Source organism: Carassius carassius, chromosome 17 (genome assembly GCF_963082965.1).
Source record: "Carassius carassius chromosome 17, fCarCar2.1, whole genome shotgun sequence".
Lineage (NCBI taxonomy): Eukaryota > Metazoa > Chordata > Actinopteri > Cypriniformes > Cyprinidae > Carassius > Carassius carassius.
This window is the reverse complement of record NC_081771.1, coordinates 27,137,785-27,155,093: the sequence shown is the minus strand read 5'-3', so window position 1 is coordinate 27,155,093 and position 17,309 is coordinate 27,137,785. Positions and strand designations below refer to the sequence as shown.

General features: G+C 39.0%; 2 protein-coding genes across 5 annotated transcripts; both read right to left on the bottom strand.

The window, feature by feature from the left end:
* Window positions 1-492: 492 nt before the first annotated feature.
* LOC132161460 (transcription factor Sp3-like) lies at window positions 493-11,597 on the bottom strand. Of its 3 annotated transcripts, XM_059571525.1 has the most exons (8): window positions 11,321-11,597; window positions 9,374-9,710; window positions 8,295-8,412; window positions 6,690-6,787; window positions 4,180-5,365; window positions 1,948-2,128; window positions 1,657-1,853; window positions 493-1,521 (listed from the first exon to the last, which is right to left on the bottom strand). In XM_059571525.1, exons 2-8 carry the CDS (start codon window positions 9,659-9,661, stop codon window positions 1,244-1,246), a joined length of 2,346 nt encoding a protein of 781 aa, XP_059427508.1. In that variant the 5' UTR covers window positions 9,662-9,710; window positions 11,321-11,597; the 3' UTR covers window positions 493-1,243. The 3 variants fall into 3 exon arrangements, with proteins under 3 accessions (XP_059427508.1, XP_059427509.1, XP_059427510.1); XM_059571526.1 differs by lacking the exons at window positions 8,295-8,412; window positions 9,374-9,710; window positions 11,321-11,597 and adding an exon at window positions 7,089-7,416; XM_059571527.1 differs by lacking the exons at window positions 8,295-8,412; window positions 9,374-9,710; window positions 11,321-11,597 and adding an exon at window positions 7,050-7,415.
* A 606-nt stretch (window positions 11,598-12,203) lies between these two features.
* Window positions 12,204-17,309, bottom strand: LOC132161459 (obg-like ATPase 1). 2 transcript variants are annotated; one of them, XM_059571524.1, is made up of 11 exons: window positions 17,149-17,309; window positions 16,423-16,523; window positions 15,652-15,795; window positions 15,440-15,567; window positions 14,482-14,657; window positions 14,291-14,371; window positions 14,098-14,195; window positions 13,452-13,592; window positions 12,816-12,912; window positions 12,603-12,725; window positions 12,204-12,511 (listed from the first exon to the last, which is right to left on the bottom strand). In XM_059571524.1, exons 2-11 carry the CDS (start codon window positions 16,521-16,523, stop codon window positions 12,410-12,412), a joined length of 1,191 nt encoding a protein of 396 aa, XP_059427507.1. In that variant the 5' UTR covers window positions 17,149-17,309; the 3' UTR covers window positions 12,204-12,409. The 2 variants fall into 2 exon arrangements, with proteins under 2 accessions (XP_059427507.1, XP_059427506.1); XM_059571523.1 differs by lacking the exon at window positions 17,149-17,309 and adding an exon at window positions 16,612-16,752.

The window sequence follows — 17,309 nt, the reverse complement described above, 5'->3', positions numbered from 1 at the left end:
ATACCCAGCACAGTGTGCATTGAAGTTTCTGCAAAGTAAGGCATCCAGGCATTCTGTCATCCACATACTGTGCACAGTATACACACTATAAAAAAATGGGAATAGTTGTATGGCAGTATGCTATTTGTAATAGCCAATATTTTGAGGTATTTGGGCATAGGTTTAATTTTCTTATTCAGTTCATACAAACATACATACCAACACCAGAATTTTGAAGCATTTAGAAACATATTTTTAGTTATGAAGTCATAGGAAGGTTTCCGACTTTGTGTTGCAATCAAAAAAAAAAAAAAAAAAAAAAAAGTTGTACAAAAGTAACATCAAATTGTACATATTTAAAAGGTAATCAAAATGAGGAGTCTTTGATACAACAGAATCAGTATTAGACTACATAAATTGTGGCTATAAACAGCTTGGGGCTGAAAAAGAAAAAAAGGAAGATACATTATGAATGTTACAGGGATAATCTGGAGAGCAATAAGAGCAACGATACAAGAAAAACTGTTTATTACACGATTGTTTTACTCTGCCACCTGATGTCTTGAGTTGCATGTGGGTAGCAGAACAATGAAATCAGAAGATCCTCGAACAAGATCCAGAGGACATGTGACCTAGAGCACAAAGACCACTAACATGACATCAAATAAAAATTGAATCAAGAGTGAAGACACATTTGGACAAAGGCCAGCCGAGAGGGAGGAGGATAAAATTGGACAGATCATGAGTAAGTCTCCCTCACAGCAGACTGTGTCCTTCTCCTGCTGTCATTCTCACAGAACAGTCTCACTGTAATCACTCTCAAGCACACACATCATGGCTTTCCGTGCACCATAACCTCCATTACACAATCACACTCCCTAATGATCGTCCCCTGAACATATATATGAGCTAAAGTAAAACACATGCAACTCCAGCATTTTATACTACAGATTATGATACAAAATAAGGCATTTCCGTGTATGTACTTGTGTATGAGCGCGAGTTCATATGAGCATGTAGATGCATACACGTGTGCATGCATGCATGTCTCTCTCAGTAGAAACTGGAACCACATTTAATGTCATTTTTTTGCCTTGTTTGTACAAAAGACTGCTATTGAACATAAATGGATAAGTCATTTTTAAAATATATATTTATAATATATATATATTGTTTTTTTATCATATATATATATATATATATATATATATATATAAATTGATAGTGAAAAGCAGACGAGCTGTGAAAGTGGGCATGATTTTGGTCACTCCATGACCTCGCTGGCAGACACAGTGACCAACTGGAGCGGTAGGTCGGAGTTTGAAAGAAGGTCCTGGGTGCCAGCCTGCTGTAGATTGGTGAGGATGAGAGTGGCACCACCCCCTGTGATGATGGTGTCCGAGGAGGCAGCAGCATCAGTCTGACTTGCCCCAGTGTTGGAGTTTAGCCCTTTTTTGTTCTGGTGAGTTTTAATGTGTTTGGCCAAATGGTCGCTGCGCATGAAACGTTTTGAGCACTCTGGGCACACAAACTTCTTCTCTCCTGAAAAATAAGTGTAAAACAACAATCAATATAGAACTACTGGAACTAGAGAAGCAAACAAATTTGACAGTATTAGATCCTCATGTATAATCGGTCAAAATGACATATGATGTAATTCTTCCAGTGTGCCCGTACCCGTGTGTGTTCTGCGGTGACGCTGGAGTTCGTCGCTGCGGGTGAATCTCTTGCCACAGTAACTCCACGAGCAAATGAAGGGTCTCTCTCCTGAATGCCAGCGCAGGTGAGCTCGGAGGTGAGATGTCTTACCATATACTTTACCACACCCTGGGATATGACAAATGTGTTGTTTCTTCTTTCCCATACTTGAACCTCTGAAATTATACAAAAGTGTCACAAAAAAAAAAAAAAAAGTATTATTCAGCTGTTAGAACAGGATTTGTGCCTCTGCATCAACATATGCATTACCTTCCTCCAGCCTCTTTGCAGTTGGGACAAGTGCAGGCTACTCTACGTAGTCTCTTTCCCTCCAGGCCTGTCCCCTCCTTATCCTCCTCAACCAACCGCACACGCAGATGTGACAAATCACTGGTGTTCAGGGTGGAATTTGGCCAGTCATCTGACTCTGGCTCCTCTTTAATTTGAATATCTGAACAAACAGAAAGGGGAGAATCATCAAAACCTATTGAAAGACAATCAAGAAAGTCCCCAAAATAAAACAGCTACATACACTTTCAACCAATGAATTCCCATGACTTTTAAGTCATTAACTATATAAAGAATTTAAAGTTTCATAAAAACAAGTTTTTTGTTTTTTTCCTTTTAAAGGAGTCATGACCCACAATTTTCACTTTTCCACGAGAATCAATGTATGTTATGATTGCCTAACGATTATACACTGGCCGGGAAGCCGATATTTAAAAGTGAAGCATTTGTTTACCTCAGGGTTTGTAAAATAGCCCACGTGCACGAGCACTCAAATACGAGATTTTGATTTCTTCCCCGTCTTGACGTCAAGACGGGGCAGGATATACCATATATGGACACCGCAGCAGGAAGCTCGCCCTTCCCCTCTCCCCCTCATATTCAGTCGCGAAAGACGCTGGAGTAGTGCACACGTGAGTTGCTCTGTGGTTGACTGCCAGAATCAACATGTAAATGTGTTTTCTCTACCAAGAACGGAGCTAGCTATCAGAGACCAGTGGATTAAATTCATTTTTAATGACGCGGTTCCTTCAACCCTTCCACTGGCTTATCATTACGTCTTTGTGCTAAACATTGTACGCCGAAATCCTTCACAAATTTGGGGCAATATCAGGCAAAGTTGGCATCGAAGCTCGGGAAAAGCGCCATTCCAACAAAATTCCCTGCAATTGAAACGGTAAGACTGTGTTCTTATTGCTCTACTGTGTGTAACAAACAGCATCTAACTGCTAATGCAGCTATTGTATGCCATTGCGTCTGTCACTAGACAAATAAACGAAAGACTGGAGGTGAAGTAATTACTTATGTTCCCTGTAAACGGACTGCAAAAACGGACTTTTGACTGCATTATAATGATTTCTTAATTCAGAATATGATCAAGATTGCGTAGGTTGATGTGTTCGGGGAATTTGCCAGTTAATAGTAACATTTAAAGCCCCTTAAATGAACGAAATGACTCGAAAAAAGATTTGTTCATTTTGATGAACTAGTTTGAACAAGAGAGTCTGGCGTTGCCAGATTGGGTGTTTTTTCCGCTACATATTAAGGCCGGTTTACGGTGGGTTTTAGGTGGGGTTTCGCCTGGAAGGCTTTATAGAAATCTGGCATCCTACTGAACGAAGTTAAACTGAGAGAGAGCGTGGCGTTCACAGACACCAGAATGAACGACTTCACAGTAACATTCATCAGGCAGTAATGCGGTACGTTCAGTTCATGTTCGCCCAAAATATGAACGAGTTCATGAACTATCGTTCAATGAACGCGTCCAGGCACAACTCTGGCGGGAGTATTAGCTTCGAGGTATGGGGAATGGCTGCTAACGTACTTTGCAAAAAACAAATGACTGAGATCATCATGAATTCGGTTATTGTTTATTTATTGCCTAACGCTTACATGAGGCCCCGTCTAGTTTGTGTGTGTGTGTGCTCACGTCTTATATTTGTGTGTGTGTGCTGTGCTCACGTCTCATATGAGTAACTTTATGTGCGTAGATAGTTCATATACATGTATGTGTGACTAGTAGTTAGTATATATGCAAGCGTGTTTCATATGTGTGCGTGAATGAAGTTTGATTTAAGCCCTAAACGGCGCTGGCCGGGAAGCCGGTCGCGTTCATTCACAACTTGCGCCATGATGTCAGTTTGTAATGATATGCTAAAGCGTTACCTGCGGTGTCAACCCCCCTCCTTCCTGCAACCAATCAACATGCCCCTCATTTGCATTATTATAATGACCGTCCACGACAGCCAAAATATCGCATCAGATCTCGCGAGACAATAATGCCTACAGAGATAAGGGTCTGAGGAGCTCTGTGTTTATTTTTTTTCCAATTTTCTTTTTTAGAAGGGCCTGAAAGACTATAATACAGCAGTAGGTATCCAAGGTAATACGAGGGTATGACTCCTTTAAGAGAAGCATAAATATTTATAACATTCAAGTATTACATTTCTATTTCTATTAAGTTTCTTTGTAAATATAAAGAATGTTTCTGCATACCTGAGTGGCTTTCTGTGTTCTGGTCTTGCTGGTACTGGCCAACAGAATTGACTGTGACTGTCTGAAGGTTCGGGATCTGTCCCACTGCACCCGTGGTGCCAGTTTGCCCAAGAGAAAGGGTCTGCACAGGGGCAAGGGTAATTTGAGGGGATGAGACCCCACTAGCAGCCGGCAGCTGTAGATTCTGCAGGTTCTGAACCCCTTGAACTTGGAAGGTCTGCCACTGGATCTGGCCGGTGGGAGAGACGGTTTGGGCTTGGATCAGAAACGTACCAGCATTCAACAGCTGCACGCTTTGTAGTGTCTGCGCTGCTCCATCCGCTGTCTGCGCTGTTAAGAGCTGCACCATCGGTTCCTCGCCAGCCGTGTGGTTCTGCTGGATGTAAGATGGATCCTGCTGCCCGGCTGATACAGCAGTGGCTTGTGTGAGAATGCCAGTTCCATCTATCGTCTCGGGGAGCGACGTTGTCGTAGAAGAAGTGGTGGTTGGCACAAAGGCATTAGCGTTATCGTCGTTGGCATTAAGTGACTCTGTGCATTTTCTGTCTCCCTGGTTTTCGCTTGTTGATGTGGTGGGACCAGTCATGATGAGCTGGCCATCCGCAGTAATGCTTGTAGCTATGGTCTGAGCACCAGCCAACCCCAAAGACTCAAGATCCACGTTACTCAAACTATTTATCGGCAGTAGCGTGATGTTGCCCGGCAGCCCCACATTAGCAACAACCTGGCCCTGTGCGCCAAACCCCGAGCCAGCCAGTGAGATGGTGGGAATCTGCTGCATGTGCCCACTTTGACTCAGTAGGCCCTGGAGGTCATTAGCATTGGTTGCTGTAGCAATGCCCTGCGTCCCATCCGGAAGGATAGTAATGTCAGTACCCAGCGTGCTTCCATCTGCAGTGGGTGCAGCATAGCTTAGTGATGCCCCATCTGTCCCCTGCAGCTGAGGGATGACCTGATACTGCACCCCATTGGCACCAGTGCCATCTACCCCCGCAGTTACAAAAACGGGCTGGGTCTGCCCTGCCATAGTCTGTAGTGGCACCACATACTGCCCGTTGCTGCCCAGAAGTCCTCCACTGGGTACCTGCACTACTGCTGGCTCGTCTTTCACTGAGCTCACAGACGTGAGAACCTCCCAGCGATCAGAGGAGCCAGTCAACTGGATGGCCGTGAGGTCTGTGGTCTGCTGTGAGGTGGAGATATTACTAATTTATTAGTACAAGTGCTTCATGACAAATTGTACCATGCACACACAACAATTAGTCTAAAGACCTGTTCATGTCAAAAATGATAACTATATTAGCATCTACAATGATGGACAATAGCATTCCATTTGTAAGCTCACAGAAAATGTTTTGAAATTTTACAGATATAGTTACTCTCCTTGGTGTCAACAGGCCTGAACAAAGATAAAAGAAAAATAACGAAATTCAAGTCACTATAGAATAGAAAATGATGCATTAAGGTATAATTGTGATAAGCTTAAACGCCGTAATGTCGTTAGAAAATATTAATGCAGAAAATTCATCCAAGAAAACATCAGACCTCAATACGGATAAAACTTAATTTAAAATTATAGCATGTTAAACAGTACTTAAATTCACACGATGAAACAGTAGTAGCAACAGATCTTTTCTTCCATATTGTATAATAAATCTGAGTGTAATATATTATCGGAATAGAAAAAAATTAAAAGGACAGGGACTTGGTTTTATCCATCGTTTTTTAGTTGGGTGTTGCACAACAACAAAAAAAAGAGAAGCAGATGAAGGAGAGTTTGCAGGGGTGGGTTTTGGGGAAGTCCTACATGGGACACCACAGAGAAGTCTGTTGCTTTCACCAGAGTATTCAGTTATAAGAAGTTGATTAGTACAGTACAAGGTCAAAGCATTAAACTTATGCAAAACAATAAACTTGAAATATATAAAATTAAAAAATACGCACGTTTTAATTGCTAACAATGGGATCTAAAACACGAATCTTAAAAACAGATGTGAGAATTTTCATTTCGTGCCGACTTTAATCTTAAGAGATGTGTTATTCAGGACTTTAGTTCAGTTGTCTTTTTAATAGCGAACATTAACTTCTTTCAACGGCTGTGCGTCCGCCAGATCTATATCATTTCAAAAGCCAAGAGCAAAATGACAAAATGTTACAGAGAGCTTCTGTTTAACAGGTCTGTGCACGCGACCGCTCCAGGGGGAATGGTGGAGCTGTGGAGGATGTGTGACAGCCTCGGCAGGGGTAGAGGCTTTCCCCGGCGGAGGGGTCCTCCCCTATCGTGGGGGTGATCCGGGATCACCGCAGGTAAAGCGGGCAAGGCGACGGTGGCGAGTCTGTCCGACCCACAATGGGCGGGTTTAAAAGGGTAAGAAAGTGGGTGGCCGTACAAAGCGAAGGCTCACAGGAAGTGTTCGACTTTTCCCCTATTTTTAAAACGTGTGAACTTCACCAAAACACCCCGCAAGACAGCGCCGGGGAAGCGACAAACCAACAGGGGGATTCCATACCTGGTCATGGGCGCCGCTGGCCGGCTGCAGAAAGTCGCTCTGACTGCTGTCCACGTCCAAGGCAGCCATTTCCTGCTGTTTGGCTGACTGTTCTGGGGCTACGGAGACACAGCGAGAGAAAAAAACTCAAAACAAATTCACGCTCAACGAACTCCCACCTCGAAAGGCGGAGATTAGCCACCAAACCGCCTGGAATTCAAAAGAATCAGGCGGTTCTTTCTGCTTTCGCGTTGCCTGAGCAACAGTCTTTTCGAATGTTTACTTTGTTAAAGTGAAGCTAACTGGCTAACGGTTAGCGTCGCTGCTGAGAAAGATTAAACACTGAGCTAGCTCGCTTTGCTAATGGTTCTCCAAACTCACCGGCGGTGATGTGCTTCGATCGGGCTAAGTGTTACGTACCAGTCATAGCGTGAAAAGGTAAAAAATCGGAGGTTTATCTGGTCATTTAAACTCCCAACATGATTGTTTTAATCAAAGGCGGGCTGTGATCGGAGAATCGGGTCGATTTTTTTTCTTATTTTTGATTGACGGTGCGGGAAACACAAAGGGTGGGGCTTCGGAGATTACCAGTGAAATTTGCGTTACGTAAACGGAAAACCCGCCTTTCTTCTACGACGTGATTGGCTGCGTGATTCGACCCCCTGGACGCGGAGTGGTCAAAGCCATACGTCTGTCAATCTCATGGCAAGAGCGTTTCCTGTTTGTTGTTCGTTTCGCAGCAGCTGCGGAGAGTCTTTGGAAGTCTAGCTGGAATTGTTGACGTATGGCAGGAAGTTAGTTGCAACTCCGGTGGCCTTCACACTACTAGACGTATTGTGAAACATTCAGTACAGTTTGTACAGTTTCAGAACATTGATGTACAGTCAAATTAAAACGTTTCACGAAATATTTTATTTTTCAGACAATGTGAAAGATTAGACAAAGACGTTTGCTACGTATATAATTTAACTAGTTTCGTTTTGATACACAGTGCAGCCCTGATAAGTATCGCGTGCCCGAGTTTACGTGTCGGTTTAACCACCTGAGTAAACACCGCTTTGAGGAAACAGCTGTGACTCCGGATGTCCTTAGGGGCCAACTGTATCATCATAGTAATCTACCGCCTCATACAGTTCATCTTTCACTTGTCCTGTACGAGTTTACATCACAATTACATTTTATATGGCTGTTTTGAACAATTTGATAATATCGCCAAGTCTGTGCAATTCTTCCTCAAAATTTTCTTTCTCAGAAAAGTTTTACTTTGTAAAAAGTCGTTTAACCTTTTCAACCGGGTGTTATGAGCCATAGAGGGGTTATATATATTAGTAATAATGTATCTAGTCAGAAACAAACAGATCCACACAGAATTGCATAAAGTTACAATTATTGTTACGAATAAAATAATATACAGAACATTAATACTAGGCACTTAAAAAAAAAAAGTTACTAGTGTGGGGATTTTATGTTAAAAAACAAACTGCTACCACGAGTCTCTGTATTCTAGTCGCATCCAGATCTCAAATCTACCTACCTAACTCACCACAGTAAGGATTAAACACCATCAAAGTCAGTATATTTAAAAGCAATTACAAAGTTAATGAAGTAGAAAACAATAAAACACACTTTCAATCTTTGGTTCTACTTTCCAGCCACGCTGCTTCAAGTCTTGAATGGTTTGGCATTCTCCGTCTCTGGTGTTTGGCTCCTCCGTCTGGCATCCCATTTCACGACTTGTCTTGGGCTGACAGTACAGACATAGATTAATTTTAACATTTATAATATCAAAAGCATAAAAAAAAACAAATAAACTTAACAGTATGATATATAGCAAGTAGCCACTTAAGGGCACTGTTTGCCCTTAAAGCAATGTAATAAGCCAATCAGGGGTAATCAAATTAGTTCATAACAGCATGCTCTTACATTGTCTCAAACTAATTACATGGACATGACCGAGCCAATATTCACAACAGCATTCAACCATACTAATACTATTTTTGGAGTATGCATATGTGCCCTATATGGAAATGTTTTGGAATATGCATGGATGAACTACAATAGCCCCCCCAAAAAAGCAGTACACAATAGACCATATTCCAAATACTGTAATGCGATGCTCATCTTGTCCTTCCATTTCTCATTCACACTTAAAAATAAAGTTTATGCAAATTAAACAGGTTCTTTCATGATTTAACTGGAGGGCACAATTAATTTTTCACGTGGACAGCTTTTTTCCCTTAAAATTATCATTGAAAAACTGCATTTCTTATTTACTTGCATTATCTTTGTATAACATTAAAATTAGTTTGATGATCTGAATCTTTAAAGTGTGAAACATACAAAATAAATAAAATCAGGAAGGGGGCAAAAACCTTTTCATGGCACTGATTATATATATCGGGAAAATAATTATACAAATTGAATAACTCAAACACAACTATATCTCAATCAATACAAAAAAAAAAAACATAATTTAGAAGTAATATGCCATTATCAATTCCTGTTTTTGACCCACTCTTTGAAACACTGTTTTGGGAGGCCTGCTGCATTCGAGACTTGAAAGTGCCCACTGCTATGATTGGATAACAGGTTAGATTGAATATATAAAACAATATAGGTAATTTTTTTGTTAAAAACTTGTGAATATAAGTACATATCAAACACAAAAAGCAATAGTGACAAATGGTAAAAACATTGTTACTCACACTTGTGTGTTGCGACATTACTGTCGGTTCCAATATAGACGGCACTGCATCATTTTTAATTTTCAGTCTCTCTGAAAAGCCTGCATCAAACTGTGACTTGTTTGAAAATGAATCCGCAGTAAAATGAAGCGAACAAATAAACAGTGTCTTATTGACGTGATCTGGAACTGCATCAAAAATAAAATTCATCCACTCTTTCCTAATGTTAGGATCACAAGGAAGGCAATGCAAAGACTGTGTTTTCCCACAGCTTGGCACTGCACAACGTCTTGCTATCCTCGGAGGCATCTCTATCCTTTTGTTGCTCAAGTAATCCTTTTTCCAATTAAAGCGTTACCTAAAGAAAAAAAAAACGAGAAAAGCCAATTCACACTGACGTTAAAGTTAACTGGCTAAATAGCTTTCAGCCAAAAAGTTTTGTTTTGAAAGTTTTTTTTAAATCTTGAGTTAAATATGTTTTGTAAGCTCTTGATACAATTAAAATAAAATAAATAAAAAAATAAAAAGAGACAGCTCATTCTTTATCTGCAATTTAATGCACAAATATTTTAGGTCATATTTCAATATCAAAAAGTGGTGTGGAAAATACTTTGATAGCTTTGCTCTCCTGCTGTGTTCATAAAATTGTTAAGGGCCAAACTGACCCCCATTGATTTCCATGCAATTCACCAAAAGTTAACGCTATTAAATACAATAAAGAATCATGTAAAGACAGAAATCTTTATTATAGCTTTTAAATTTTTATTACAAACATTTTTACTTAGTGTAAATAGTATTTATTGCTTAAACACTTGTGAGTTTATACGCTTTTAAGTGTTACAACAGAGTTTCAGTAAACGAAAAACTCAAAACATTTCTTACTTTTAAATTCAAATACATGAAAAAAGAGAATTGTCTTTTAGATGGTTCTGAAGTCTGCCTTAAATTTAGTAAATTCTCATGTACTTTTAAATTATAGACTTTGACAAGCTACAATAAACAAAAGGTTTTTTTTTTTGGTGTTTTACCCAACTGTTTTTTAGTGTTGGTTTTTGGCAAATTGCATTTAAACCATTGTGGGAAATAATGTGTACAGCCTTTCTAAAATGCAAATGTTCATGGTCCTAAATTGACATAAGTGTCAAGAAAAAAGGTAGATTGACCAGTATTTCAAGCAAACCGACATCGAATATGTCAAAAACAAACCACCAAACAAGTAAACTAAACAAGAGAAAACTCTGAGCTCTTATGATACTTTTATCATAAGAGCTCAGAGTTTTAGCTTTAGAATAAGATTCACAGATATTTCTTATACGTGACATTTAACCGCAAACCCACCACCTGCAGCCAAAGTCTAGCTCTGACAGGGTCACATGGAAGCCGTGCAGTATCTTTGTATTAATGCATTGTGGACATTTACGATTAATGTGCAACAACGCCGATGTATAAAAGGCCGCAACCTCTCATATGAAGATGTACTCATTACAACAAGGAATAAACAACTCATTATTGGTTTTAAACGAAATAAGCCTTGCTCCGTGCCCCATATAATACAAATAACGCATGCTATCAATGTCTTCGATTTTGTGTAAAACGATTTAGTGCTTTAGTGTTTGTTCTTATACAATAATAGGACCAGGCTGTCTAATGTTTCGTACAGCGTTGAGAAATACTACACCCGCAGCACCGCACTGTTGAACTAAAGCTCCACTGTACAATGTTTTGGCGCTCGTCCGCCTACGTCATTAACCTGCGTCCAAATAGTATATTTGGAATAGCATTCTCAAAAATGAAAAGACATTAGTTGGCTCGTTTATTGATTCATTAACTTGCCAATACAACTGACCTGAATTCTTTGTCAAAGCAATGTATTTGTGCATTCTGATGAACGCATATTTGCTTTGATTCAGCGTTTGATTGCAAAATAAGGCATAAAAGCCAAGCAGGGGCACCTGTGTTATAACTTACCAAGCCCATCGTCACCGCTTCCTCTTTTAAACGCAGGTTATGTTTCTTGAGAAAGCCCATTTTCATCTGTTTATAATTCGGGAAGCTCTCCTTTGTTAAATGCTCGTTGCACACAAAAGCCGGTGTTATCGGTGACTTGATGGTCAGCCCAACTCCTCTATAGCCAGCGTTTAGCTATTTCAGCGTTGCGAGGGAAGCAATGCAAATGCTGCTTGTTTTGGAACAATATAAAAGCACATTTTCGACCAATGCTTCTAAATGGTCGATTAAAATCCGCCTGCCAATCAAAATATAAAACCACGCCCTCTCGCGAGTGTTAGGGGAGGTACTTAACTGACGCAATGAAGTACAAATCATAAAAATGAAATCAAACAGCAAATAAATGCTAAAAATTTAATTCCACAAAATATTTATTTCTCCTGAATGCTTACAGTTAGATTGTGCAATTTATTTGTTTAGTTTTGGATGAAAATGACCTTAAATCAACCACTATAAACGGTTAACTACACATCTATAAATGTTTGTTTCACCGCAGCTTAATATCAAGTATTGTAGCCTGTTCTTAAAAAAAAAAGTGATTAATCTTGTCATTAATTTTTTTGTGTTGCTGCTACTGAATTAAAAATAAAGTTATGATAAAGTTAAGTCACAATACTGACTTTTTTTTCGTGATTGCCAAGTTTATTTATAAAATATTAACTTATATTTACTTATAAAAACCCTGAATTAGGAGATAGAAATATGCAATTACCTTTCAATTTTTTTAATCCTGTGGCGTAAACATCTTCCATAATAAATATCATCAATACTGTTTGATTACACGATGGCTAAAACATCTAGAAATGTGTTAGACAACTGGAAAAGAACATTCAACAGAAAACACTTTGGTCTGAGGAAGTGTTTTATTAGAATAAACTGCTGAGTGACATGCAGACCAGTCATTACATTTATTTCAGCCATCAGCCAAAATAATAAAATAAAAAAATTACTTAATACACGACTAAGGTGTGATTGTGTTTTAAATGTTCCAAAGCCATTAATGAAGAGACTGAGCATGTGACATAGACAGTATTGTCCATCCAACTGGCTTCACTTCTTTTTGGGCTGATTAGGTGTGTTGAATTTGAAGAAGATGATGTCACCATCTTCCACAATGTAGTTCCGCCCCTGTTGTCTGTATTTTCCTGCAGCCTGCAAGTATTTGACAGCATTATCATTTCAATATCCAACCTTTAACAAGCCACGCTATTTTATGTCATCAAGCACACCATAAAGATCTTACTTTAGCTGCGTTTTCACTGCCTTCCTCCTTAAAGTCTACAAACTTCATGACTTCGGCCATGATGAAGCCTTTCTCAAAGTCTGTGTGGATCTTTCCAGCTGCTTGTGGGGCCTTGGTCCCTTTCTGTAAGGTGTTCAAACACATGCATAATATTTTAGAGGTGCAGCAGAATATATTGTATTAAATGCAATTCTGAACATGTGCTTTGCTCACCCTGATGGTCCATGCACGGACTTCGTCAGGTCCTGCTGTGAAGAAGTACTCCAGCTGCAGGGCTGCATACCCACACTTGATGATCTTAGTCAGAATACTGAAAGCATAAAAAACTCACAATGTGAAAATTTCGACCTACTTTATTATTTTTATGCAAGTTGCTTTGGATAAAAGTACGTTCATCAACCTCGTACGATCCGAGGTGTACCTGAGTTTATTTATTCATTCTCCATCAGAACAGATTAAGGAGAAATGAAGCATTACATCACTTGCTCGCCAATGGATCCACTGCAGTGAATGGGTGCCATCAAAGTGAGAGTCCAAACAGCTGATAAAAGCATCCGATAACAGCAATCCACAAAAGCTTTTAACTGATTCATTTATGTTAATTGAAGGAGTGGAGTCAAGTTGATTATTTGCTTTTATCAGCTGTTTGAACTCTCATTCTGATGGCACCCATTCACTGCAGAGAATACACTGGCAAAAAAAAAAAAACTGATGTAGTTTCCCCTTTCTCCAAATCTGATCCAATGTAGAAACAAACTCAACTACATCTTGGCTGGCAAATTTTCATTTTTTTTGGATGAACTAATCTTTTAAATACAGCAAAGAGGAAAGACGAGAGCAAACCCTGACCTCTGTGTTTTGTTCTCCTCACAATATTTCTGTTTCTCTTCATCAGTCATTTCCTGATACTTGCTCTCAAATCCCCCACTGAAGGGGATGACCAGCGCACCTGGATCATGAGTGTCAACCCACTCCTTGATCTTCACCAACCTACAAAACAAAAAAAGACTTACATCAGCGGTCCTTAACTCAGATTTCCTGAAGGCTGATAGCCACAAAACACATGCACCCATCAATTTTGACTATACACACAGTTATTTAGAGTGAAGCTTTTCTCCATTACACCTACCATACTGCTTTGCATGTTTACTGGAGTGATGATACCCGAGAATTTATTTCTTTACAATCCCAAACTCTGTCACAATTTACTCACTATAATGTTTTACTACCCTTCATGCATTTCTTTCTTTTGCTGAGCAGGAATACTGTATTTTTTGTTCATACACTGGAAGTCAATAGGATGATAAATGTACATTTAGAAAAAAAATGTAGTCCTTAAAAATATCATCTGTGTTACACAAAAGAATAAAAGTCATACAAGTTTGGATGACATGAGGGTGAGTAATTAATGACAGAATTTTTGGGTGAATTATCCCTTCAAGTATAAGCACTTGGACTCACTAACAGCAGATGAACAGCTAACATGTCATCTCACCATTTATTCTTTTTCTTGATGTAATCTTTCTCTGAGAGGTTTACCAAGTAGATCATCGGCTTGGACGTCAGGAACAGATACTTATTCAAGACCTCAATCTGGAGAATAATAATAAATAAAAAAACAGTGTATAATCAAATCCTCAATCTGATGAAAGAAACAGAGTAAAAATGCTAAGAAAAAAGATTTCAACCTCTTTGTCATTCCATTCATGATAAAAACGAACATGTTTCTTTTCATCAACAACCCAGGACTTTATTTTACACATGATGTCCTGCAAGCAGAGAAAACAAAAAATTTAAGTTCTTTCTGTTAATGTACAAAGTAGGAAGAATGTTTTAATTATGCAGTGGTCAGATGCATTCTGGGATATAGTTCACTTACATATTCAGGTTTGAGTTTTTTGTCTCCTCCCCTGACAGCGGTTTTCTCAAGCTTATCAATGATTGGCCCAATCATCTCTTCATCCTTCATCCTCAGCTCTTCATGGATGATCTCAATATCCCTCACTGGGTCAACACAGCCCTCAACATGGATAATATCTTCATCCTCAAAAGCTCCTACACAAACGGTTGCATATATATATTATCAGGGTTATTTTATATGAAATACAAACATATTAGGGCTGCACGATTATTACAAAAATCATAATTGTCGATTATTCCTTTGACATTTTAATTTTGATTATTAATGACAATTAAATTAATGATGTTTACACCTTTGTTGGAAGCAACTGCATGTCATTTTTTTATATGAAAATAAATAAGCTGAGACTAACTGAAAAACTTTTATTGCTTTTCTATAGTATCAAGCCTCAAATGTCAGCTATGCATTGGATTGGTTTCTTTTTTAAATAAAAAGGTACAAATATAAATGGTATAATAAAGTTATACTAAAACTAAAACAATGAAAACCCTTAAGATAGCATACAGAAAGAAAAAAAGCATCTTAAGCATGCATAATAACATAAGTGGACTTTGAAAAATTAATTGCTGCTTTGAATGATTATGTAATTGTGGCAACCGTATTTGTAAAAAAAATATATATTCATTTTATTAATTGTTCAGCCCTAAAACATATGGAACAAAACATCAGGTTTCTCAGGCATGATTTAAATCCAAGATTTAAAGAAGATGCATGTCACGATGTCATTTTATATTTGCTGTAGAAGTTTTCATGGCTTTTCGGAAATTTCATGAGGGTTTTTTTATTATCTCATTCCTCTTTCCAACTACATGCTAATTAGCAGACACATTTTACATAAAGCAGATCTGAAAAAGTTCATGAAATAAAATAAAAAATAAACATTCTCAGAAATGGTTTGAAATAGCTATCTCCTTACGCGTCATGTGAAAGATGGAATCACAGGCACTGATGTGGGAGAGGAAGGCGTTACCCAAACCCTGGCCTGCGTGAGCACCTTTCACCAACCCAGCGATATCCACCACGTTCAGAAATGCTGGAACCTTACTGGAGTGAATTGGAAAAGAGAAATTAAGATCATGTAACTGACGACTAGAATTCAAAGCTGCTGATAACTGTATTGTGCAGTACCTGGCTGGTTTATGGTACTGGCAGAGGAAGTCGTAGCGCTCATCTGGAATGGGCACACGGCTCTCATTTGGGTCAATGGTGCAAAAGGGAAAATTCTCAGCCGCTGCCTGACTCTTTGTCAAAACATTGAAGAACGTTGACTTTCTGAAAGCACAAACAAATTAATTGAGTTAATTGATGAGAACATTGATCACTGACATTTTGTAATACATAATAAATAATACTTGCTATATATACAGAGACTCAAGCTACATTCAACATTGCAAACTAGATACTTGGTTTGTACCTTACTTCACCTCTGTATAAAAAAAAAAGTATGTTCCATATAGTATGAATAAAGTTCAGACATATCACTGCCATAATGTTGTCACTGTCACATGACCTACCAGAATTGGTTGCATTTTTACCAACCGATTTGCGAATACTATGAATTTTATATATACTCTTTGGTGAACGTGCATACTATATAGCATGGAAGAAGGTAAAATTCGGACATAACATGACTTCATAGCCATTAAAAACTATTTCCCTTCCTGTAGCAGGATGATGTCATTTTCATAATACACAATGATGATGAGTCATAATCCTTATAATAATTTCACACAATACAGCAGGATAGGGTTTCCATTAAGCACGAATAAAACGCAACTAGGTCAAGCATTCACACACTTTTTAGGTAAATCATTCTGACACTATTTCTCTGCCGACTTCAAACCAATTGACCCAACGCACATGCATTCAGCCAGAATGCCAGCTGGGACTGACACATACCCTACATTTGGTAAACCAACGATTCCAATTTTCAAGGAAGTCCCAAAACGTCCAATCAGGGGGGGTTGTTTTGGTCCATCTCCTCCCTTCTTCGGAGGCATCTGTGGAAAAAAAACAATAATACCTACATTCACTTCAATTAATTTCATACTTATTCAAGCAAAATAACCAGTCTTCCAACTACCACACCTTTTTAGGAGCCATGGTTAAATACTGTCAGGACTCTCTTGCAATATTACCGATGGAATATATTTAGCATAATTAAGATTCGGTAGAAGCCAGGCACATGTAACTTATTCGCCTGGCTAACTGCAGTAACTAGCTGCCACTTCACGACAGTGAAACCAATGGCACTAGATTCCCAAAATAGCCCCGCATTGAGTGTAAACTGACCAGCCTTATTCACTGCAAGAGAGGCTAAATATATGCCCCTCCCTGACAAGTAAGAGAAGGCATAGGCATACGTGTATCATATCACTGTTTATAAATCTCTGCACCACTGCCAACTGACAGCCGGGGTATTAGAGGTAGAGCTGCTTCATTACTCGCTAGGCCCACATGTGCATCCAGAGCATCAATACCTCCAGTCCCAATTCATTAGTGTATAGCTGGTTAGCATGCCGGTCATATGAAGGAGCCAATATGCAATAAAACAGACCATTTCAATATAAATAGCACTTTTAAGCGATGCATACATAAATAAGATAAAACATATGCTTATATCACCTTGATATCACACTATTTTTGTCAGCAGATGGGGAATTTCGTTGTGCTCAAATGAACACGTTGCTCCACACTTCGGCCGATGAAACGGAAAGAATGGGTATACCGGAAGAGCCCTTAATCCTCACATTGTGATTGGTCGAAACGAGTTACGATGGAATGAC